The sequence below is a fragment of the Lepidochelys olivacea genome (genome assembly GCF_965140295.1).
Source record: "Lepidochelys olivacea isolate rLepOli2 genome assembly, chromosome: 3".
NCBI classification, from domain to species: domain Eukaryota; kingdom Metazoa; phylum Chordata; order Testudines; family Cheloniidae; genus Lepidochelys; species Lepidochelys olivacea.
The window spans coordinates 17,959-43,372 of record NC_140413.1 but is presented as its reverse complement, the minus strand read 5'-3'; the positions used below and the strand labels follow the sequence as shown (position 1 = coordinate 43,372).

Sequence of the window (25,414 nt, the reverse complement as noted above, 5' to 3'; positions counted from 1 at the left end):
TCTGGGGTGGGGTGGGGTGCAGGGGGCTATTTATTCAAGGACCCCTCGCCTGGTTCTGAGCTGAAGCCACCTCTGGGGTGGGGTACGGCTGGGGACGTTTATAAAGGGACCCCCTCGCCTAGCCCTAAGATGCAGCAGCCTCAGGGGTGGAGTATGTGGGCTGTTTAACAGCCAAATGGCAGCAGCACACAAGCGTTTCGGACAGGACGTGAAAGATAATCCTGTTTCCAGCTGACACTGTGGGGGATATTTCCACCCCCATGGGGCCAGGACACTAGAGAGGAGCTGCCTGGGGATCTCTATGGGGGGGGTTGGGGGTCTCATTCCCTTTGCCCCAGATGGGGGCTGACCCCCAGCTGCACCCTGGGGCTCTAACAGAAGGGATGCCCCCTCACCCTTCTGCAGGCACAACTAGGGCTCAAATTGCACTGCCATCCCCCCAGGGCAAGGATCATTGCCCACCCCCTCTCAGCCCCAGTGCTGCCCCCTGACTCACCAGCTGTGCTCGGACCCTTGGTAGCATCCCACTGCATGCTGGGAGTTGTAGTCTTCTGCTTCCTGCTGCCACTGGGTGCTGGACATATGGGATCCTGTCCCTATCTGAACCTCCTCAGGCCCTGGGAGGTAACAACCCCCTTTCCCAGAGGCCAGAAGGGCGCCAGGATTTGGTCTGGTTAAATTGCAAAGTACACAAGTTTATCAGTTTGCCTTGTAGAAGGAGCTTTCAGTGCTGCAGGTTGGAATTCAGATATAAATCAATAAAACCAGCATTTGAAAGTTGTTTTTTTTTATTGATTAAGTCAAATTGCCTAAAATGTGCTTGATACATACAAAAAATTAACAAAACATATCTGTATTTCAAACTAATTGATTTCTTAAAAGCAAGGTATGATCTGTAATTAGTGAATTGAACTGATTGTTTCTGGTCACTATGGCTGTCGTGGTTTTGGACCTAGTAGATGTCAGATTTATTTTTATCCATAAATTGGAAGAGGAAAACAAGATTTCTGGTTTTTCAACTCCCAATCAGTTTCTCAATGTTTGTAACCTCTAAAATGATGTTTGTGTTAAACAGAAATGTTTAGGCTTGATATTGGTGAGGCCTGGTAAATAGTGGGTGAAGTGTACTGAGACAGCTTAGAGGTACGTTAGGATAGGACCCCAGGCCATATTGTAGACACGTTTGTGTCTAACTGGTTTTAATGAATGTTTTAGATGAAATATGAATGGTTGGGAAGGAGGCTGTCTATGGTGATAATTACTGTAATGGCACTTACACAGATGTTTAATATTAAATAGCCAATGAGGGTGTAGAAGGCATATCAATTAAGGTATCAGAAATATAGATATAGTAAAAGCTAGACAATGTTAATTAATGAGGGGAGCTATTGTAAGTGACTATAAAAAGGGTAGCATGCTAATTTTAGCGAGAGCACCCAGCCACTATCAAGGAACCGGTAGAGACAGGGACAGCTCCAGATGGGATGGACTCACTGCAGGTGCCACATGCCTCAAACTCACCCTGGTACTGTATAGCCAAACCCACTCTGCCTTGGTGCTATACAGACAAATGAGTCCTGTTCTCCCCTGCACAGCACACACACCCCACTCCAGGCTCATCACATCTTCACCTGCACTTCAGTGGGAGTTCAGGATCTTGGGTTTCTTGTGTCTGCTTCTTCTGGCAGAGACGATGCTTGATCTGCACCACCTCTCTCGCTAACAGTCCTTCAGCTGGTGAACGAAGGCCGGAATCTGAAAGGACTAGGGAGCTCGGGGTCAGCGACATGCAGAGAGGCTCCTCCTCCTACAAGCAGCTCACAGGTGGGCTAGGAAGGGTGTGGCTGGATCTCCTCTATCCCAACTGGACTGCATGGCTGAAGCTGAACAGGTGTCATCTCCACCTCTCCCCGGACATGCTCTGGGTGCTGGCCCAGTGAGTTAGTGGGATGAATGTGCAAAAGGATTGTACATTGTGAGAGGGGCCTAGAGAGTTTTAGGCCTGAAAAGCTGAGGGAGGAGATGGCTGCTCCCAGGTACCAGGGTGATGGGCCCCATTAAGGTATCTGGAGAGTAAATGCAGGGCAGAAAGCCTGCACCGTGGAGCAGCTGAGGGTGGACATTAACGGCCAGGGGAGATGAGAGCAATAAATCATCCCCTGGAGTCCTCAGATTGGGAAACTCCTGAGCAGCAGGAACTGAAAAGACCAATGCCCTCTCTGGTGCTGCCCTGGTCTGGGGCCAACGAAGCTGGTCATAGGAGGGGAGCCACAGGGCAGCACTGGGCTTTTCCACCCCAAGCTGGGCAGTTGAGGGGGAGCTGCAGGGTAGTGCCATGGCAGCCCCACCCCACAAGCCAGGCGGAGGATGGGATTCCCATCTCTCCTGTCAGCGGGGTGGGTGCTCTGCTCCCTCCTACCTACCCCTTCCTCTGACCCTGGTCTGACCACAGACACCAGCCTGGCTGGGACCAGACCCTGATCCAATACCCTGTGTGTAGCCCTCCCCTGATGCAGTGCCCTGTGTGTATCACCCAGCCTCCCCTGCACACACACATGGGGAGGGGGGGCAGTGATCCCTGGTATCCACACAGGGTAGTAGCCTGTGTATATCCCACAACTCGGGCAGTGACCCCTGCTAACTAGGTGGGCCCTCTGTGTGTGTGTGTCTCTCTCTATATGTACAGTGACCCCTGGTGGCTAAGTGAGGCAATGCCCTCTGGTTATTCCCTCCCACACACACTGAAGCAGTGACCCCTGCTGGCCAGCTGGGGCACTGCCCTATGTCTAGTGCCACCAATTAGAGCAGTGACCCATCCCCTCCCGCCCCCCGTGGCCAGGTGTGGCAGTGCCCTATTTATATTCCCACCACCATTGCGGCAGAGACCCCTGGTGCCCAGCTCAGACAGTGTGTGCTGTGTGACCTCTGGTGACCAGTTAGGACTGTGGCCTGTGTGAACCCCCCCTGTCCATCACCACCATTCTGGCAGTGCCCCCTGGTGGCCAGACAAGACAGTGCCATTAATGTATCTTACAAATGGGAGCAGGGTCTCTTGGTGGCCATGCGGGGCAATGCCCTTTGTGTATCTCCCTATTGGAATAGTGACCCCTGGTGGCCAGATGAGGGCATGCCCTGCATGTATCCCTCCCCCATCACTGAAGTGACCCCTGGTGGTCAGGTTGGGTAGTGGCCTTTGGGGCAGTGACCCCTGGTGGCCTGGCGCTAAGATACAGCCACCTCTGGGTTAGGCACTGGGGTTGGGACCATGCAATTCCCAGCAGTACTGGAATGTCTGGTCTTCTGGGCAGAGGATTCCACACTGTATTTAGCTGTGATGCTCTGCGTACCTTTCCCAGACCTCAAGAGGAGCTCTGTGTAAGCTGGAAAATTTGTCTCTCTCAGCAACAGAAGCTGGTTCAATAACAGATATTACCTCACCCACCCTGTCTCTCTGGTCGTCTGGGAACATGAGCACGGTCACCTTCCCCTTCTTTATAGCTCCCCAAGTCTGCAGGGAGCCCCCCAGGGTACCCCACCCTCCAATCCTCCCATCGACCCCTGACCCCAGCCCCTGGGGGCACCACACCTACAACCTCTATGAGGGGTGCTTGGGGGCGTGTGAAATTCTGGGGCCACAAAATCAGGGTTGAGGCTGGCCCAGCAAGGAGAAGCAGGGTGGGTGGGGAGGGAAAAGTGAAGCAATGCATGATGGGAGATGTAGTGCCTGCTGCTTTACACTCCTGCACAGTCAGCTTCCGCCCCCTGCCCAGACTCTGCCCACGCCCCCTTAATGCCAAGTCAGGGCAGAGTACGGGCAGCAGCTTCAGCAGATGCCACTGAGCATGCGCCAAGGGTGCGCCCACGCTCAGTGCCAGCCAAGCCGCTGACGCAAGGCACGGTGCAGGCTGAGTCAGCGAAGCCGAACCTGCCTCCGGGTTCGGAGCAGCGAGGCGTTCTCGCGGCCTCGGCACAGACACCGGCTCACAGGCGGACGCAGGTACAGAGACGGGTGGGGGCAGGATTACTACGAGACGGGTGGGTGGGGAAGGGAATCACAATTTGATGGAGCGGGTGCGGGGGTCAGGTTGACCCCAAGGCTGGCCCCGAGAGGACGGAAACGCCCGCGGGGCAGGGTGGGAGGTGTAGTCCCTGATGCTCATCTGGCTAGAAGTGATGTTGTCCCCAGCGCAGGAAGCGGAAGTGGCCCATGTGCCCTGCCTCTCTCCCGGGGCACGCTGGGAAACGTAGTTCTCTCTCTAGGGGTCATAGACTATCAGGGTTGGAAGGGACCTCAGGAGGTCATCTAGTCCAACCCCCTGCTCAAAGCAGGACCAATCCCCAGTTTTTGCCCCAGATCCCTCAATGGCCCCCTCAAGGATTGAACGTACTACCCTGGGTTTAGTAGGCCAATGCTCAAACCACTGAGCTATCCCTCCCCCCACAGCGAGGGGTAGCACGCTCATCAGTGCACCGGCCCCGCTCCCTGATTGGCGGCCGCTCGTTTCCCCGCCTGGTGGTGGGTGGGGGAGGTGATATATGCCTGAGGTGTGGGGGACCTTGAGCTTGTCTCTAGGCAAGGAGCTTCTGGCCCCCGATGTGAAATGTTCTCCAAGGCTAGTTCCTCTGTCCTGCTAGCGATCCCACAATAACTGGCAATCCCCTCCAGCTTCCGCCTGGGCTCAGGTCCTGCACAAGGAGAGAAAATCCTGGCGGGCATTTCACCCCTTTTCTCTCCATCTAATAATGCTGTGACAGTCACTTAGGTTTACCCCTTTTTTTTTACTGGCTAGGGACCCTACTGGTAGAAAACCCCCCAGCCCTCACATTTTCCCACTTCCCTCTCTCTCGCTTGTGAAAACTCATCCAAAATTCTCCACATTTCCACCCTTCTCTTTGTAATGACTGAACGGCAATTGCAACTGCATCAGATTTTCCCCTTTTCCCCGTGTATTTATCAAATGTCCGTTAAAAAGTGCTGTGGTATTCCCGTGTTGAGTTGCGGCAACTTATCCATTTGTAGAGGGAATTTGTTGCCTTGAGCCATTCTCTATCCTGGCGGTTGCATGGGACTAAATGGTCAACTTTCCCCTCTTGTTTGAGACTCATTTCTTTCCCCCTTTATCTCCATTAAAAAGTTGGCTGATGAAAGTGACTTGGCTGATCCTCTTCTTTTCCACAGAGGGCACAGGATGAGGGGTTCACTCTGTGATGGGCTCCTTGCTGCCCCAGGCAGTGCCCAGAGTAGCTGAGAATCTCCATGCTACTGTGTTAACCCCTCACTTTCCCCTCATCAGAGTCACCAGTAGTACCCCCCAGAAAACCCCATGATGAATGGTTCCCATGAGGGATTGCTTCCTGTAGCACTGCTCGGGGTGGGTCTATGGTAGCCATTATTTTCCAGTCACAGGGCCTGGAAATGTCTTAAAAATTTTGGCTCCTTCATGCTGTCCATTCTCCTGTTAAAGAAACATCATCCTGGGCTACTTACACCTGTGTGAATGGCTGGCAAGGGCTCCTGATAAATGGATAGAAAGTTATCAAATGTTGATATGAAACCATCACAGATTTTGCTTCCCTCCCGCCTTTCAAAAGTGCAGCAACAGCAGGTTTTAGAGGGAAAACTGTTGCTGTGAATCCTCAGACTATGAGGAGTGAGGGAGGGTGGAAGGAGGTTATAACCCCCTTCTGCAGTGATCTGTTTAAAAGGATTCTGGCCTCATCCCTACTGAGCCATGTTTCTGGTCTCACTGAGACCAGTGTTAATCCAGAGTCACTGTAGGGAAGGACAAGGAGTGACTCCAAATTAATGTGGGAGCAAATAAGATGTGTCCCTGTGGGGAGTGGGTTTCAGTTATTGCTAAAGGAGGGAAAGATACTCAGTTTCTCTCTCTCTCTTTCTCTGCTCAGGATATTAGGGTTGAGCTTCCTGGGTCAGACACTGCTCCCTCTATTGTGATCTGGGAGCCTAGGCTGAGCAGCTCCTGTTCCCTGGTGAGATCTGGGCTGGGGAGTGACTGTGAGTAAAGCTTCCTCTGTGCCCAGCCAAGGTGAGGACTTTCTCCAGCTGCAATTAGTCTCATAGGTAGGGCTCTACCAAATTCACGGTCCAAGGATTTTAAAAATTGTAAATTTAATGATTTCAGCTATTGAAATCTGAAATTTCACAGTGTTGTAATTGTAGGGGTCCTGACCGAAAAAGAAGTTGTGTGTGGGGGGGGTCACAAGGTTATTGTAGGGTGGAGGTTGTGGTACTGCTACCCTTATTTCTGCTCCGCTGCTGGTGGCGGCGCTGCCTTCAGAGCTTGGCAGCTGGAGAGCAGCAGCTACTGGCCGAAAGCCCAGCTGCGTAGGCAGAGCCACTGCCAGCAGCAGCGCAGAAGTAAGGATGGCATGGCATGGTATGGTATTGCCACCCGTACTTCTGTGCTGCTGCTGGCGGGACACTGCCTTCAGAGCTGGGTGCCTGGCCAACATCTGTTACTTTCCAGCCAGAAGTAAGGGTGATGTTAAGGAAAAGTTAGCACATGTGACTCCATTTTGGTTTGAGGCCCACCATTGTCTAAAAACAAGCACATCATGCACCAGGAGTCGTGTTCCTTAGATACTGTATTCCTGTGAAAATCCTCCTCCTTGTCTCCAGCCTGCCTTGACTCCCAGTATCTGTTGTTTTTTTTTTGTCAGTCCCTAACTCCCTATCTGCTGGCCTTTGATGTGAGGCCTCCCAGCCTGATAATAAAAGTTACTGATGCATGGCTTTAGGACCATGCTGTGTAATTAACATACTGGTTTAGCAGGAGGAATACACCAAGCAGGGATAGGTGGTAGATAAGAAAAGGGTTTGTTTATTGGCTAAGGTTTCCGATGCACAAGGGCAACATGCTTTGCTAAAAAGTATATAACCTTTGTATAATCTGTATTCGGGGTCCCCTCCTGGCTAGCAGGGGGGCACCACGCTCGAGCGTAATAAACTTAGTGTCTTTTGGGAACTCTGCAGTTGTGGACTTTATGAGCCTCAGCCTAGATTCAAACTGTGCGTGACCTATCAGGTATAATTCGCAGCATTTGTGTGTGTGTCCTACCAGGTGTAATTCGCAGCAGTTGTGTGCGTGTCCTCTCAGGTATAATTCGTAACAGTGACAATACCGCGACCCCTCTAAAATAACCTTGCAACCCCCACTGCAACTCCCTTTTTGGTTAGGACCCCCAATTTGAGAAACACGGGTCTCCCCCGTGAAATCTGTATGGTATAGGGTAAAAGCACACAAAAGACCAGATTTCAGGGGGTGAGACCAGATTTCACGGTCTGTGACGTGTTTATCATGTCTGTCAATTTGGTACGGCCCTACCCATAGGTCAACCCTAGTCTCTGCCCACACCAACATCTGAACCAGAGACTCCAGGTGATTGATAGAGACCTCAGGGAACGTGCTTGGGATAGGCATGAAAGTGACTCTGCACAAACAGCCCCTCTTCACCCCACATCTCTCCTCCCCATAGTAATTGCAGGAACTGATCCAGCCATAGGAGAGCCAACACCCAGGAATGTCTGACTGTCAGAAGGGAAGGACAGGGGAAGGGGAACGCAAGGAGAAAAAAGAGAGTGAGACCTAAAGGGGCAGGGGGAGAAATAATTCGGGGGAGAGATTCCCAGATCTCTAGCCTGCCCAAACACACTTATTGCAACATTCCTGGGCAGATTCGCTTTCCTGTGAGCAAGGTGAGGTGCAGGAAGAGGAAAAACCAGTTCCTGACTCTCCCTGTTCCCCTTGCAGTGAGATGTGCTGCCCTGGGGATGATGTCAGGGAAAATCCCTCAAAGTCACTCCTTTTGTTCTGCTCTTCTCTCCCATTTGGTTCCCAGACTTTGTTACTGGGAGGGTTTCAAAATGACTTAGTGGTTTAGTCCTGGTAGGAGGGGCTGGATCAATGCTATAATAAAGTGACCAAACATTTCCCCAGCATAGAATTGTAGAAATGTAGGGCTGGAATGGACCTTGAGAGGTCATCTAGTCCAGACCTCAGCACTGAGGTGTTGTCCATCCTGTTCTTAAAAACAACCAATGATGAGGATTCCACCACCTCTGTTGCTAATCTATTCCAATGCTTAGTTAGGTTTTTTCACAATCGAATCACATAATTGACTCCGCTCCAATTTGTGATTCATTATAATCCCTGATCATTTTCAGTAGTACTACTCCCTAGCCAGTTATTCCTCACTTTGTAGTTGTGCATTGAGTTTTCCTTCCCTAAGTCTAATACTTTGCACTTGTCTGTGTTGAATTTCATCTTTTCATTCAGCCCACTTCTCCAGTTTGTAAATGTTATATTGAATTTTAATCTTTCTTCCAACATGCTTGCGACCCCCCCCACAGCTTGTATTATCTGCATATTTAGAAACCATGATCTCCAGTCTGTTTTTCCAAGTAATAACTGAAAATATTGAACAGTATCAGATCCCGGACTGGCCCCCATAGACTGCCTTATATACATCCTCCCAGTTGGACAGTGAACCACTAATGATTACTGTTTGAGTATAGCCTTTCAACAAAATTTGCATCTATTTTATAGTACTTTCATGTACACCACATTTCCTTAGTTCGCTATGAGAATATCATGGAGGCCTGTCTCAAAAGCCTGACTAAAATCAAGATATATCCTGTCTACATTGTCTCCCAGATCCATAAGACCAGTACCCCGTAAAAGCAGGAAATTAGATTGACTTGGCATGATTTGTTTTTGAAAATCCATTCTGGCTATAACTTATAATCTTACTGTCCTCTGAGTCTATGTGCTTAGAAATTAATTGTTTAATAATTTGTTCATTCCAGATACCTACGTGAGGCTTGACTGGTCTTTATTCCCTAGTCTTCTTTGTTCCCCTTTTTAAAGATAGGTACTATGTTTGCCCTTCTCCAGTCTTCTGGGACCTCACTGTCTTTCAGGAGTTCTCAAAGATAATTGTGAATGGTTCTGAGATTGCTTCAGCTAATACCTTAAGTACCCTAAGATGAATTTCATCAGGTCTCGCTGACTTTAATACATCTAATTTATCTAAATATTTTTTTAACCTGTTCTTTCCCTGTTGTGGTTTCTGTTTCTTCCTCCTCTTGGTTAATATTAATTAAGACCCTACCTGAATTGCAGTATGATCTTCAAATAATTGCAGCTGAGTTGCGGACAAGACTTGGAAAATCGTGGAAAAGAAATAATGGATCTATATTAATTGCAGTAATTTGGAAAAGCCATAGTGGACCTATTTGTTTAAGAAAAATCTGCTGGAACAATATAAACACTCAACACTCTGACCCTCAGATCCCTTTCCACAGTACTGCCATCCTAGGCAGCCATTTCCCATTTTGTATGTGTGCAACAGATTGTTCCTTCCTAAGTGGAGTACTCTGTATTTGTACTTATTGAATTTCAGCCTATTTACTTCAGACCATTTCTCCAGTTTGTCATTTTGAATTTTAATCCATTGTCCTTATTTTCCTGCTCTAACGCCTTCCTTCTCTTAGAATCATGAAATCATCATTTCTTGAACACTTTCGCCCATATTGCTTTCCACCTGTGGTTTCCTAACTAACTCCTGCCCATCCGCCTGTTTACTACTTCCATCTTCTGAAGCAAACAGGTGTCCTCAACACATTCCAAGAACTTATTGGACACTTTGTGTTTGGTTGAATTCCTTTTCTAACAGGTGTCTGGGTAGTTAAAGACCCCCCCACACTCCTATTTTAAATTGTGTTTTGAATTGAATTGTGTTATTACTAATTGTGTTATTTGCTTGACAGAGTCTAGAACATCAGTCTGGGGGGAATTGTGATGTGACATTACTGTTCTGACATGTCCCCAATTGCCCTGACAGGCTTCAGCATAACATCCCATCCTTCTGGAGGACGTGGAAGGGAAATGGTTGCCATGGAGACAGTTCAGGTAGGGATTATCAGGGAGTTGCTGGTGAGTTCCTATTGGTGGGAGAAAGGCAGTAAATACATAGGAGTTGGGCACTTCTGGAGGGGGTGGTGGTCTGGAGGGAGGAGGGGGCAGGAAATACAGAGTGTGCAGAAGGGGAGGAGGACAGGGTGTGACAACCCTGCTGGGATTTGTTTACTGTAGGGCCTGGATCCTAGCAACAGGCCCAGGGGGCTTGTGGAAATTCCCTAACTTGTGGAACAGGAAACAACCCTGCTGGACTGGTCTGGGGAAACTCCAAGTTCTGGAGCCTGAACCTATCAGCTAGAGGATGCTATAAGATATGAAGGGGCACCCAACAGTGAGGCCTAGGAAAGACACCCCATCCCCTCCCATCCGGCTGCTGGCAATGGGGAGGGTGTTGGGATTGCCACCAGGGAGTTGTCTCTGTCCTGCTGGAGGCTCCATCTCCTGAAACAGCCTCTGGCTAGTAGGTGAGTGATGAATGTGAAGTCCCCTGCCATCTCTGTCTGCTAGAATGGGAGAGGGGCTCTCTTTTTCCCTTCACCTTGATACTTCCTGGCTGCTCTGATGGGGTGGGGGTGGGACTCTGCTGCCTGCCTGCCTCCAAGAGCTTCCATGTGATTGGCTCTCCTGCCCTGTGAATGATGGGGTTGTCACTGGGCAGCAGGTACTGAGTGGGGGGCTCTTGTTCTTTCAGGGGCTGGTGACTTTCAAGGAGGTGGCTGTGTATTTCACCAAAGAAGAGTGGGCTCTGCTGGACCCTGCTCAGAGAGCCCTCTACAGAGACGTCATGCAGGAGAACTATGAGAATGTCACCTCGTTGGGTAAGGATTCCTATCCCCTCGGTTATTAGAAGGGGAAATGAAGAATTAAGGTTCACAACACCCCACAGTGCAACCTCAACTCTGCCCTGTTTCAGCAACACCCCAACAGGCCAATGACACATAGACTAGCATTCTACCCTCCCCACTACAGAACACTTTGGGATCAGAAGCTACCTATCCTTGGCCTGCACTCAAACACTGAGCCTACTGCACACGGTCCATCTCTGACTTTCATAATGTCACCACCCCTTTACCTTTGCAGTGAGGATTCCTTCTGAGTCACTGCCTTCACTTACCACTTACTGAGCCCTAGAGACCACTAGCATGTATGTCACCAGACAGCTGACAACCCTCGTGGCAAGAATACACCCTTGTGCACCTTTATTGATGCTATCTACAACACTCAGCACTGAAATGAGGAATACCTGTTCCTTCAAGTTTCACATGCACCTCTCTTCATATCACAGTCACAGCTCTGCCAAGCTGCTCCAACTAATCCCTCTGCTGTTCATGTAAAGCCACTAGTGACACAGTGCACACAGCTGGAGTGCATGCGGATAAATGCTTGTATTCAGATTTGTAGAACACAACACAAACAATGGCATGTTCTTAGTCCTTCCTTCCACTGATTATTGATCAATAGATTTTAAGGCCAGGAGAGACTGTTAGGTCATCTAGTCTGACCTCCTGTGTAATACAGGCCATGGAGTTTCATCCAGTTACCATTGTAGTGAGCCGAATACCTTGTGTTTGATGAAAACATCTTCCACAAAGGCATCCTGTCCTGACTTGAAGACTTCACGAGATGGAAAATTTGCCACTTCCTTGGGTAATTTGTTAATCTTTGCACCATCCTTACTGACCTATTCCCAGTGATATTTGCTAGCTCCAGGGTTAGGGAGTAGGAGCAGAGTTAAGGTTGCATTGCAGGGGTGGTGTGTAGTTTAGTCCTTCATTTCCTGTTTTTCAGAGGTTTTAACTTTTGCCACCAACAACATGCTTGGAAAGGCATGTGGCAGCACTGGGCAACCTTAACTCTGCTTTAATGTTGTTTATGGGTATTTAATTTCCTTGATTTCTTTTTAATAGACTTTTTTGCACTTTTGCCGGCAAGCCGTGTCAGGTGGGGATGTGATTTTTCACACCACTAACCAGCAGATCTATGCTGGCAAAACTCTTAATTAGCGACGAGTCCAATATCTCTGTGTAGATTTGAGAGCACTTTAAAATATTGTTCTTAATACAGAAATGTTGGTAACAGGGCAAAACTTCCAAGAGAAACTCCTACAGAATATAAGAATAATACACAACACACATTGTTTGACAGTTGTCAATGATAGGGCTCAGACTCAGATGCATGGTGTAGCTCAGGTTCAATGGCCATAGCATGTCCTCTTATGCCAACCAATTACTGTGACAGCAGATTGCTGGAAGCCCTGTGGGTGTAATCTTGCTGCACATGTGAATTTCAATCCCTTAGACTCGTCATTTGATGATAGTAGTGACGAGGGCTTTAGGTTTATTAGAAACTGGGAAGTCTTTTCAGAAAGGAGGAGCCTGTACAGGAAGGATGGACTCCACCTAAGCCAAAATGGAAACAGACTTCTGGCATGTCAAATTAAAAAGTTCATAGAGGAGATTTTAAACTAAGTGCTGGGGGAAAGGCAACTAAGTGTAGAGGAACATATGGTTCGGACAGAGCAATCCCTTAGGAGAGGATCTTTTCATGGGAATTCTCTATATCCTAGTAAAGAGGAGAGGTAGTAGCTGAAGAGAAACGGTCAAATGAAAGAGTGCTATTCAATTACATCACATCACAGACAAATATTGACAAATTTTATAAGTTTTTGTATAGAAATGCAAGAAGGCTAAATACTAAGATGGGTGAACTTGACTGTCTGGTTTTAAATAAGGATATTGATATAATAGGCATCACAGAAACTTGGTGGAATGATAATCAGTAGGACATGGTAATATCAAGAAATGACAGAGTAGGTTGTGATGGTGGGGAAGTGGCACTATATATGAAAGAAAACATAGAATCAAATATAGTAAAAAAATCAAAGGAGTACTTGTGGCATGGCTGCTACTCTGAAACCTGTCATAGTAAAAAATGTTAAATGAATCAAACTGTGCCATAGAATCTCTGATAGAAATTCCATGCTTGAATAATAAGAGTATAACAGTAGGAATATACTACTGACCATGTGGCCAGGATGGTGACAGTGATTATGAAATGTTCAGTGAGATTAGAGAGGCTATAAAAATAGAACACAATAATAATTGGGAATTTCAACTATCCCCATATTAACTGGGTATGTCACCTCAGGACAGGATGCAGAGAGAAAGCTTTTAGACATCAGTAATGACTGCTTATTGGAGCAGCTAGTCCTGGAACCCACAAGGGGAGAGGCAATTCTTGATTTAGTCCTAAGAGGTGCACAGGATCTGGTCCACAAGGTGAATACAGCTGAATCACTTGGTAATAGAGACCATAATGTAATTAAATTTAACATGCTTGTGAGGGGGAAAATACCAAAGAAGCCCACGACAGTAGCATTTAACTTCAGAAAGGGGAACTACACGAAAGTGAGAAAGCTAGACACATGGAAATTAAAAGGAGCACTCACAAAAGTGAAATGCCTGCAAGCTGCATGGAAACTTTTTAAAAACACTATAATAGAGGCTCAAAATAAATGTGTACACCAAATTGGGCGGGGGGCAGGGAAACAGTAAGAGGATTAAAAAAATGCCACCATGGCTAAAGAACAGAGTAAATAAGGCAGGTAGAGGCAAAAAGGCATCCTTTAAAAATGGGAAGTCAAACCCTACTGAGGAAAATAGAAAGGAGCATAAACTTTGAGAAGTCAAGTGTAAAAAGTATAATTAGGCAGGCCAAAAAAAGAATTTGAAGAGCAACTAGCAAAAGTCACAAAAACTAACACCATTTTTTTTAAAGCACATCAGAAGCAGGAACCCTGCCAAACCATCAGTGGGGCCACTGGGTGACTGAGATGCTAAACGAACACTCAAGGAAGCCAAGGCTATTGCAGAGCAGCAAAATGAATCCTTTGCATCCGTCTTCACTGACGAGAATTTGAGGGACTTTCCTCCACCCGAGCCATTCTTTGCAGCTGGCAAATCGGAGAAAATGTCCCATGTTGGTGTCAGTAGAGGAGGTTTTGGAACAAATTGATTATTTCAACATTAATAAGTTACCAGGACTAGATGGTTTACAGATGATACAAAATTATTGAAGATAGTAAAGTCCAAAGCTGACTGTGAAGAGCTACCAAGGGATCTCACAAGACTGGGTGACAAAATGGCAAATGCAAAGTAATGCACATTTTAAATCATAATCCCAACTACACATACAAAATGATGTGGTCTAAATTAACTGTTACCACTCAAGAAAGAGATTTTGGAGTCATTGTGGATAGTTCTCTGAAAACATCCACTCAATGTATAGTAGCAGTCAAAAAAGCTAACAATATGTTGGGAATCATTAGGAAAGGGATAGATAATAAGATAGAAAATATCGTATTGCCTCATATAAATCCATGGGATGCCCACATCTTGAATACTGCATGCAGATCTGTTCATCCCATCTCAAAAAAGATATATTGGAATTGGAAAAGTTACAGAGAAGGGCAACAAAAATCATTAGGAATATGGAACAACTTTTGTATGAGGCAAGATTAAGAAGACTGGGACTTTTCATCTTAGAAAAGAAACGACTAAGGGGGGGATATGATAGAGGTCTATAAAATCATGACGGGTTTGGAGACAGTAAATAAGGAAATGTTATTTATTCCTCATAACGCAAGAACTAGGGGTCACCAAATGAAATTAACAGCCAACGGGTTTAAAACAAACAAAAGGAAATATTTCTTGACACAACACACAGTCAACCTGTGGAACTATTTGCCACAGGATGTTGTGAAGGCCAAGACTATAACAGGGTTCAAAAAAAAGAATGAGATAAATTCATGGAGGATAGGTCTATCAATGGCTATTAACCAGGATGGACAGTGATGGTGTCCCTGTCCTCTGTTTGCCAGAAGCTGGGAGCAGACGACAGGGGACGGATCATTTGATAATTAGCTGTTCATTCCCTCTGAAGTACCTGGCATTGGTCACTGTCAGAAGACAGGATACTGGGCTGGATGGACCTTTGGTCTGACCCAGTATGGCCTTTCTTCTGTTCCCCATCAAGGGCTTACTTTGTCTCCCAGCTTGCCAGGGCTGAGTAATTCTGCTGTGAAAAGTGATATTTATATGTTTGTTAATATCACTTTTCACAGCCTCCCAGCTTGGTAGTAAGTCTGCTGTGAAAAGTGATATTAACAAATATACAAATGCCCCTTTTCACAGCAGCACACTTACTAGCTAGCAAGTCTTTTTTTTTTTAAAGGCAACCAAAAAAGCAAAAGAAACAACAACAAAAAAGACAAGAACATGCAAAACATCTTATTTGTGTTTGTATTCTGTCTAGGTCCAGTAAAGAATAGAGACAACTGTACATTATTTTTATTATTGAGTCTGCAAAAAAACCCTACATAAATAAATTACAATGATTTGGACATGTATATGTGTATATTTATTTGTTTATCCTAAAGTTAATTAAGTATTTTAGGAAAAATTGTCAGAGAGGCCACCAGCAGGAGTTGGTGGCCACACTCTGTGGCTACTGAATGGATGGTGATCAATTGTTCTCCATATGCCCTGGGGTAGGAAAGAAGTAATTGGCTTGATCTGCAGCAAGGAATGTTTAGATTGGATATTAGGAAAAGCTTTCCAACTATAAGGGTAGATAAGTACTAGAATAGTTTACCAGAGAGGTTGTAGAATCCCATCACTGGAGGTTTTTAAGCAAGTGATAGAAAATACCTGTCAGCCATGGTCTATGTATACTTGGTCATGCTTCAGGGCTGGAGGATGGACTAGCTGACATCTTGAGGTCCTTTCTACCCATGTGTTTCTGTGATTTTTTGATTCATTATCTTAGCCCTTTTCTTGGACCTTGTCTCCCTCTAGAGAATGGGGGATTTATTTAGTAGGGTTTTTTTAATGAAAAATATGCACAGGTCAGCTTCCCCTCAGTTTTCTTTGTTAGTCACTGGGTGTGAAGGGTGGGGGACATAATTGGGGTCTTCTGGGATGGGGACGTAATTGCTGTTGAAGTAACATAGGCCTGCCTCCATCTACATGAATACACTATCAAGAACTGTCCACATGTGAATGAAGCACACTGGATAATGGAAGTCTCAAAGACTGGAGGTTAACGTGTAATGACTGGGTCCAAGGGAAGCAGAACATGGGAACACAACTGCACTGCACTTTGGGATGCAGGAGCTAGGGTACAAACAGACTGGGCTTTAAGTTTGCTGCTATTCAGGGCAAAAAGACTGAGAGTAGGAGACAGAGAGAGAGAGAGACGAAATCAAGAAGGCTTTGGAAAAACCAGGCAGATTACTCTGCCAAAATGAATGTAGAGTTCAGGTTTGCTTTCCCAGAGTGACCAAGGGATCTGTAAATCCTGTGTTCCAGTTGCCTAAGCAGTGCCGTCTTGTTCTGAAAAGGCTCTGTTGTGTTGCTGCAAATACCTACTGGCTGCAGCACCCCAAAAGAGACAGTGTTTATGAGGAGTCTGAAATCACTGGGACTCACTGAAGTGCCATCATAACACAAAGGGGTGTTACCTCCAGAATGGCCTGTCTCAAGAGTGGTGGAGCATGGGGATCACGCTTGCAAAAAGCAAAGCCTAGGAAGGAGCACAATATGGGTATGTCTACATTGCCTTTGGGAGAGATCCTCCCAGCCTGGGTCCCCAGACTTGTGCTGGAGGGCTATATATAACTGTGTAGATGTTGCAGATTGGGCTGGAGCTCGCTCTCGCAAACCGGGGTGGGCTTGGGAGCCTGAGCTCAGGCCTGAGTTGCAATGTCTACAGACCTATTTTTAATGAGCTAGCATGAGCATCACTGGCTGAAAGTCTTGCTCCTTGGTGTAATGTAGACATACACTAAAGGGGGCAGAGCCAGGAGAGTCTGTATAAAGGCGAGAGTCATCTAAGACCCTATAAAACCATTTCACAGCCCAAAGTAAGTACTAAGTATTATCTAGACCACCTTCTACTGGTGTTTTTCCAACCTGTTCTTAAAAACCTTCAATGATGGAGATTCCACAACCATTCTAGGTAATTTGTTCCAGTGTTTAACTACCCTGACAGTTTGAAAGTTTTTACTAATGTCTAACCTAAATCTCCCTTTCTACAATTAAAGTCAATTCAATTCAAGTCAATTCAAGAAAGGTAAGCAGCAGAATACGGACCCTGGACTTCAGGAAAGCAGACTTCGACTCCCTCAGGGAACTGAAGGGTAAGATCCCCTGGGGGATTAACATGAGGGGGAAAGGAGTCCAGGAGAGCTGGCTGTATTTCAAAGAATCCCTATTGAGGTTACAGGGACAAACCATCCCGATGTGTCGAAAGAATAGTAAATATGGCAGGTGACCAGCTTGGCTTAACAGTGAAATCCTTGCGGATCTTAAACATAAAAAAGAAGCTTACAAGAAGTGGAAGATTGGACAAATGACCAGGGAAGAGTATAAAAATATTGCTCGGGCATGTAGGAATGAAATCAGGAGGGCCAAATCGCACCTGGAGCTGCAGCTAGCAAGAGATCTTAAGAGTAACAAGAAGGGTTTCTTCAGGTATGTTGGCAACAAGAAGAAAGCCAAGGAAAGTATGGGCCCCTTACTGAATGAGGGAGGCAAGTAGTGATAGAGGATGTGGAAAAAGCTAATGTACTCAATGCTTTTTTTGCCTCTGTCTTCATGAACAAGGTCAGCTCCCAGACTGCTGCGCTGGGCATCACAGCATGGGGAATAGATGGCCAGCCCTCTGTGGAGAAAGAAGTGGTTCGGGACTATTTAGAAAAGCTGGACGTGCACAAGTCCATGGGGCCGGATGCGCTGCATCCGAGAGTGCTAAAGGAGTTGGCGAATGTGATTGCAGAGCCATTGGCCATTATCTTTGAAAACTCGTGGCAATCAGGGGAAGTCCCAGATGACTCGAAAAAGGCTAATGTAGTGGCCATCTTTAAAAAAGGGAAGGAGGAGGATCCTGGGAACTACAGGCCAGTCAGCCTCACCTCAGTCCCTGGAAAACTCATGGAGCAGGTCCTCAAGGAATCAATCCTGAAGCACTTACACGAGAGGAAAGTGATCAGGAACAGTCAGCATGGATTCACCAAGGTCAAGTCATGCCTGACTAATCTAATTGCCTTCTATGATGAGATAACTGGTTCTGTGGATGAAGGGAAAGCAGTGGACGTGTTATTCCTTGACTTTAGCAAAGCTTTTGACACGGTCTCCCACAGTATTCTTGTCAGCAAGTTAAAGAAGTATGGGCTGGATGGATGCACTACAAGGTGGGTAGAAAGTTGGCTAGATTGTTGGGCTCAACAGGTAGTGATCAATGGGTCCATGTCTAGTTGTCAGCCGGTATCTAGTAGAGTGCCCCAAGGGTCAGTCCTGGGGCCGGTTTTGTTCAATATCTTCATTAATGATCTGGAGGATGGTGTGGATTGCATCCTCAGCAAGTTTATGGATGACACTAAACCAGGAGGAGTGGTAGATACGCTGGAGGGAAGGGATACGATACAGAGGGCCCTAGACAAATTGGAGGATTGGGCCAAAAGAAATCTGATGAGGTTCAACAAGGACAAGTGCAGAGTCCTGCACTTAGGACGGAAGAATCCAATGCACCGCTACAGACTAGGGACCAAATGGCTAGGCAGCAGTTCTGCAGAGAAGGACCTAGGGGTGACAGTGGACGAGAAGCTGGATATGAGTCAACAGTGTGCCCTTGTTGCTAAGAAGGCCAATGGCATTTGGGGATGTATAAGTAGGGGCATTGCCAGCAGATCGAGGGACGTGATCGTTCCCCTCTATTCGACATTGATGAGGCCTCATCTGGAGTACTGTGTCCGGTTTTGGGCCCCACACTACAAGAAGGATGTGGATAAATTGGAGAGAGTCCAGCGAAGATCAACAAAAATTATTAGGGGTCTGGAACACATGACTTACGAGGAGAGGCTGAGGGAACTGGGATTGTTTAGTCTACGGAAGAAAAGAATGAGGGGGGATTTGATAGCTGCTTTTAACTACCTGAAAGGTGGATCCAAAGAGGATGGCTCTAGACTATTCTCAGTGATAGCAGATGACAGGACAAGGAGTAATGGTCTCAAGTTGCAGTGGGGGAGGTTTAGGTTGGATATTAGGAAAAACTTTTTCACTAGGAGGGTGGTGAAACACTGGAATGCGTTACCTAGGGAGGTGGTGGAATCCCCTTCCTTAAAAGTTTTTAAGGTCAGGCTTGACAAAGCCCTGGCTGGGATGATTTAGTTGGGGATTGGTCCTGCTCTGGGTAGTGGGTTGGACTAGATGACCTCCAGAGGTCCCTTCCAACTCTGATATTCTATGATTCTATGAATTAATACCTAGGAGGGCATATCTGTCTATCAGTGTTATAGAGGGTGGACAATTTATGAGTTTACCCTGTATAAGCTTTATACGGAGTAGAACAGATTCATTTGGGGTTTAGGCTCCCAGAAAGACTGAATACTGGGTGCTGGGAAAGTCCCTGTTAACTGAGAAACCCCTGAACTAAGTGAATCTTAGTTTCTGTGCACTGCAGGGGGGCGTGACCCAACCTCTTTGTGCTGTAGCTGACTGGAGTGTCTAACTCAGCAAGATGGGAGTGGAGGGAAGCCTTCTCTAGCAGGGGGGTTTGCTCTCATTGGTATTCCAGCACATCTAGTGACAGTCTTGAGGGAGTTTCTGTGACCTAACCTGTCACAGACCCTGCTCCCCAGCTGGAGCACCAGAGAGGGCCATGCTGCTCCATCTGGGAGCCGCGTGGAGTGGCCCCTGACCCAGCTCCCTGGCTGGAGTGCCGAAGCTGGAGCTCGAGGGCCGGATTAAAATGGCTGAATAGATGACCCAGCAGAGATCTGAGGGGCCCCACTCAATATGCCGTTCCACCTTGGCTGTGAACTATTGACATCTACTCTCTGACTATGGTTTTCCAACCAGTTGTGCATCCATCTTATTGTAGGGTCATCTAGTCTATATTTCCCTAGTTTGCTTAAGAGAAGGTCATGTGAGACAGTATCAGATGTCAAGTTATATAACAACTACTGCTTCCCCACATCCAAAAAGCTTGTTACTAGAGCCCTGCAAATCCATGGGTATCCGCTTTGTATCCGTGGATATCCAATCTGCAGGATTGGATGCGGATACACCTTTTTGTATCCATGCATGGCTCTACTTTTTACCCTGTCAAAGGATATTAGGTTGGTTTGATCTGATTTCTTCTTGACAAATCCATGTTGACAGTTACATCTCACCTGATTTTCTTCAAGATGCTTAGAAACTGATTTTTTAAATTATTTGGTCCATTTTCTTTCCGGTTACCAAAATTAAACTGACTGGTCTATAATTCCCAGGGCTGTCCTTATTCCCTTTTTATAGCTAGGTACAATATCAGAGAATTTGGGAGGACTGGTAGCAAGGAGGGTTGTGGGCAATGGGAGGGAAGGAGGGAACACAAGGAGTGGTTGCTCCTCAGGTCCCAGGAGGTGGGGAAGGGTGAGAGCAGTTAGAGGAAGGATTATGGGGGTCATAGTGATTATCAGGGCTATCACTATCATAGTGATTATCAGCTGCCTTTCTGTGCCCTTCCTCGTCTCTGAGTGTCCCCCCTCAGCTGTCAGGCCTCATGCCTTTCCCACTCCTGCAGCATCTTTGGGCCTCTCTCTGTAAGTAAGAAGCAGTTCCAGGTGGACTTCCTCTCTGGCTGGAGTCTTCGTTTTCTGGGACATGGAATTGCTTGCTCTAGGTTTTAGGAGCCCCTTTGATCATCAGTATCTGGCTGCGTGTGTTCCTAGGAGACATGGGCACAGTTAAATCCCTCATGACAAGAGTGTCCTGCACCTTTGAGCACCTGGAGAGCTGGCTCCAGGATTCTACTGCTTTAAAATGGGCTGGAGTTAAAAGAACTTTTTTGGTGTGTGACAAATGTCCCATAAATTCACTGATCTCACTGGTCTTCTTTCCTCTGAGCAGGGTTTCCAGTTTCCAAATCTGATATCATCTCCCAGCTGGAACGAGGGGAAGAGCCGTGGGCCCCAGATCTCCAGGGCTCAGAAGAAAGAGAAATCCTGAGAGGCAGCTGCACAGGTGCGGGATCATTAAACCAACTCAGAATCTGTCATTGCCTGAAGGAACCAGCTGGATTACCAACAAAAACCTTGTGAACTCTCTGAGTTCAAGATTGCCCCCAGGGGTGTCATATCCTCAGGGCAGATACTGTTCATGGCTTCCTACCCATCCTAACTCTTGGCAGTAGCTCCCTTCCCCCTAAGTGTTTGGATGAGGTCTGGTTGCAGAACTGATCACCTCCTCTCGCCCCTTTGGGGAAGAGTTTGGGGAAATTCAGTGCCTAATTTTTTTTCCTTCTCCAACTGTTTTCTTGGTTTGTTCTCGCCTTTTCCATTCCTGTTTCTTCAGTTTTTCTTTCTCTGTCCCAGCAGGTGATGGGATTGTGAGTAAGACCATGGAGCAGAATCTTCAGCAGGAAGATGATGAGCAAGGGGAATCACATGGGGTATTATTGCAAAGATGCAAGGGGAGTGTGTCCAGGAGCTGTGAGCAGGGAAAAGCCTTTGAGAGTCAGTACAGGCCAGAGAAGTGGCAGGGAAACCAGCCAAGGCAGAAAGTTGGTAAATCTGTTAATTATCGGGGAACTCACAAAGGCCTCAAGGAAACCACGGGCCAGCAGAGAATCCTGATGGGAGAGAGAAATAACACATGCGTTGAGTGTGGGAAAAAGCTCAGTAGGCGCTCAAGCCTTATTAGACATCTGAGACTCCACGCAGGAGAACAACCCTATGAATGCTGTGAGTGCGGGAAAACCTTCACTCAAAGCTCACACTTTATTAAACATCAGAGGAGCCACAGGGGGGAGAAACCCTACAAATGCTGTGAGTGTGGGAAAACCTTCGCTCGGAGCTCAGTCTTTATTAACCATCAGAGAATCCACACAGGGGAGAAACCTTATAAATGCTGTCAGTGCGGGAAAACCTTCACACAGAGCTCAAACCTTATTACACATCAGAGGAGCCACACGGGGGAGAAACCCTATGTATGCTGTGAGTGCGGGAAAACCTTTGCTTGGAACTCAAACCTTACTAGACATCAGAAGATCCACACAGGGGAGAAACCCTGCTGTGAATGTGGGAAAACCTTCACTAAGCCCTCAACCCTTATTAAACATCAGAGAATCCACACAGGGGAGAAACCCTATGAATGCTGTGAGTGCCAGAAAACCTTCACTAAGCCCTCAACCCTTATTGAACATCAGAGGATCCACACAGGGGAGAAACCCTATGAATGCTGTGAGTGCGGGAAAACCTTTGCTTGGCGTTCCACTCTTGTTACACATCAGAGGATCCACAGAGGGGAGAAACCCTATGAATGCTGTGAGTGTGGGAAAACCTTCACTCTGTCTGCAGACCTTATAAGACATCAGAGAATCCACACAGGGGAGAAACCCTATGAATGCTGTGAGTGTGGGAAAACCTTCCCTCAGTGCTCAACCCTTACTGAACATCAGAGGATCCACACAGGGGAGAAACCCTATGAATGCTGTGAGTGCGGGAAAACCTTTGCTTGGAGCTCAAACCTTATTACACACAGGAGGATCCACACAGGGGAGAAACCCTATGAATGCTGTGAGTGCGGGAAAACCTTCGCTCGGAACTCACACCTTAGTAGACATCGGAGAAGTCATATTCAAGAGTGACTGTATGGATGCTGTGAGTGCAGGAAAACCTTTGCTCAGAGCTCGAACCTTATTACACATCAGAGCATCCATACAGTGTGGGAAATTCTTCTATCAGAACTCAGCCCTTTTTTATAATCAGAGAAGCTGCAAGGGAGATAAACACTTTAAAACCCTTGTATATGGCTGAGGAAAGATTTTTGTTTTCCTTTTGCTAATTCCCACATAGTGAGTTTTAGGGCAGCATTTGTGACACTGTGGTATCTCAGCTCCCCCGGCTGAGTTGTCTGCTTTTCCCTTTTGCAGCTCACCCTTGCTTGGAGTGAATCCCAGGGCTGGATTTACACCTTACACACTTCTAGGCACAGCATCTTCAGTGCCCACCCTGCCTACAGTTGACCTTCATGTTGCACACAGTTTTAGAGAGGTAAGGTGCCCCTAGAACACTGGAGCCCCTAGGTATACTCCTACTGTGCCTAATTGGAAATCCGGCCCTGGTGAATCCCACAGTATTTTTAATCAACTCCTTTGTCCTGTGTCATGGAAGTGTGTTTTCCTCCAACATGAATGTCCATCAGCCCCAGGTGGGGGAACCAGGAATGACCTCTACCAGGTACATGGAGGTTAAATCTACCTGCGCCTTGACTCCACTAGGTTTTCCATGGAGTTAGCTAAATTAAGTTAGTGATCCTGATGTAAAACCACAACTATTTTTTCAGTAAAGAAAATAATCTATGTATAACAGTCAGGGTAATGTAGCAAATTCCTCACAATCTGACACAACCTCCATCACTTCTCCTAGTCTAACCAAATAAAGAACATCACATTTATACTTTTCCTCCCACTGCAAAGTGATTGTTAGTCACCAGGTTCCCCACCAGGGACAAATTGTCTCATTCCCAGGTTTTCTGACATTGCACTGGTTTGTGCTGAACAGCAGTTGGGCTTTATACCATTTTTCTCATTTTAAATATATTTAAATATAACAAAGACAAGGAGTAGGGATGGGGGGAAGTGTTTTTTCAGCTTCTGTGATACCTGAAGAAGTGGTGAGTTAGAGGGAGTCCGACCTTCCAGATTAGCCCATCAACATTTCCATTGTTTGAGCCATGTAGAATTTATCTTCTGCACCTCTTCTACTTAATGTGTCATATGATTCAGGGTTCTCAGCCCTCTGCTTGGGGATCACACTTTGTTTTCTTTGATCCCAAAACAGTAATTTAGGGCCTGAGATGAAAGTGTCACAGAGCTGGAAGGGGAATTTGAATGGCTCTCAAACACAGTGAGATCATTTGTTGTTTAAATCCCAGTTTCCAATTGTTGGCAAAGCATGTTAGAATCATAGAACTGGAAGGGACCTCGAGAGGTCATCTAGTCCAGTCCCCTGCACTCAAGGCAGGACTAAGTATTCTCTAGACCATCCCTGATAGGTGTTTGTCCAATCTGCTCTTAAAAATCCCCAATGATGGAGATTCCATAACCTCCCTAGGCAGTTTATTCCAGTGCTTAACCACTCTGACAGTTAGGAAGTTTTTCCCAATATCCAACCTAAACCACCCTTGCTGCAATTTAAACCCATTGCTTCTTGCCCTGTCCTCAGAGGTTAAGAAGAACAATTTTTCTCCCTCCTCCTTGTAACAACCTTTTATGTACTTGAAAACTGTTATCATGTCCCCTCTCAGTCTTCTCTTCTCCAGACTAAACAAACCCATTTTTTTCAATCTTCCATCCTAGATCATGTTTTCTAGACCTTTAATCATTTTTGTTGCTCTTCTCTGGACTTTCTCCAGTTTGTCCACATCTTTCCTGAAATGTGGTGCCCAGAACTGGACACAATACTCCAGTTGAGGCCTAATCAGCGCAGAGTAGAAGGAAGAATTACTTCTCATGTCTTGCTTACAATACCCCTGCTACTACATCCCAGAATAATGTTTGCTTTTTTTGCAACAGTGTTACACTGTTGAATCATATTTAGCTTGTGATCCACTATGACCCCCAGATCCCTTTCCACGGTACTCCTTCCTAGGCAGTCATTTCCCATTTTGTATGTGTACAACTGATTGTTCCTTCCTAAGTGGAGTACTCTGTATTTGTCTTTATTGAATTTCATCCTATTTACTTCAGACCATTTCTCCAGTTTGTCCAGATCATTTTGAATTATAATCTAGTTCTTCCAAAGCACGTGCAAGCCCTCCCAGTTTGGTATTATCCGCAAACTTTATAAGTGTACTCTCTATGCCTTTATCTAAATAATTGATGAAGCTATTGAATCGATCCCTGGGGGACCACACTTGTTATGCAATTCCAGCATAACTGTGAACTACTGATAACTACTCTCTGGGAATGATTTTCCAACCTTATGCACCCACCTTATAACCTCCATTGAGGTTGTATTTCCCTAGTTTGTTTATGAGAAGGTCATGCGATACAGGATCAAAAGCCTTACTAAAGTCAAGATATACCACATCTACTGCTTCCTCCCTTTCCACAAGGCTTGTTACCCTGTCAAAGAAAGCTATCAGCTTGGTTTGACACAGTTTGTTCTTGACAAATCCATGCTGACGGTTACTCATTATCTTCTAGGTGTTTTCAAATTGATTTCTTAATTAGTTGCTCTATCATCTTTCCAGGTATAGAAGTTAAGCTGACTGGTCTGTAATTCCCCGGGTTGTCCTTATTTCCCTTTTTATAGATGGGAACTATATTTGCCCTTTTCCAGTCTTCTGGAATGTCTCCCGTGTTCCATGACTTTTCAAAGACAATTGCTAATGGCTCAGATATCTCCCCAGTCAGTTCCTTGAGTATTC

At 46.3% G+C, this 25,414-nt stretch overlaps 1 protein-coding gene across 3 annotated transcripts; it reads left to right on the top strand.

Annotated features, from left to right (window-relative positions):
* Positions 1 to 3,880: 3,880 nt before the first annotated feature.
* LOC311517794 (uncharacterized protein) lies at positions 3,881 to 25,174 on the top strand. 3 transcript variants are annotated; one of them, XM_084622957.1, is made up of 6 exons: positions 3,881 to 3,997; positions 5,908 to 6,047; positions 9,865 to 9,932; positions 10,633 to 10,759; positions 20,891 to 21,004; positions 21,358 to 25,174. In XM_084622957.1, the coding sequence occupies exons 3-6, from the start codon at positions 9,909 to 9,911 to the stop codon at positions 22,626 to 22,628; spliced, it is 1,536 nt and encodes a 511-aa protein (XP_084479083.1). In that variant the 5' UTR covers positions 3,881 to 3,997; positions 5,908 to 6,047; positions 9,865 to 9,908; the 3' UTR covers positions 22,629 to 25,174. The 3 variants fall into 3 exon arrangements, 2 of the variants coding, with proteins under 2 accessions (XP_084479083.1, XP_084479082.1); XM_084622956.1 differs by lacking the exon at positions 5,908 to 6,047; XR_014710794.1 differs by lacking the exons at positions 5,908 to 6,047; positions 20,891 to 21,004; positions 21,358 to 25,174 and adding an exon at positions 13,719 to 15,309.
* The last annotated feature ends 240 nt before the right edge of the window (positions 25,175 to 25,414 follow it).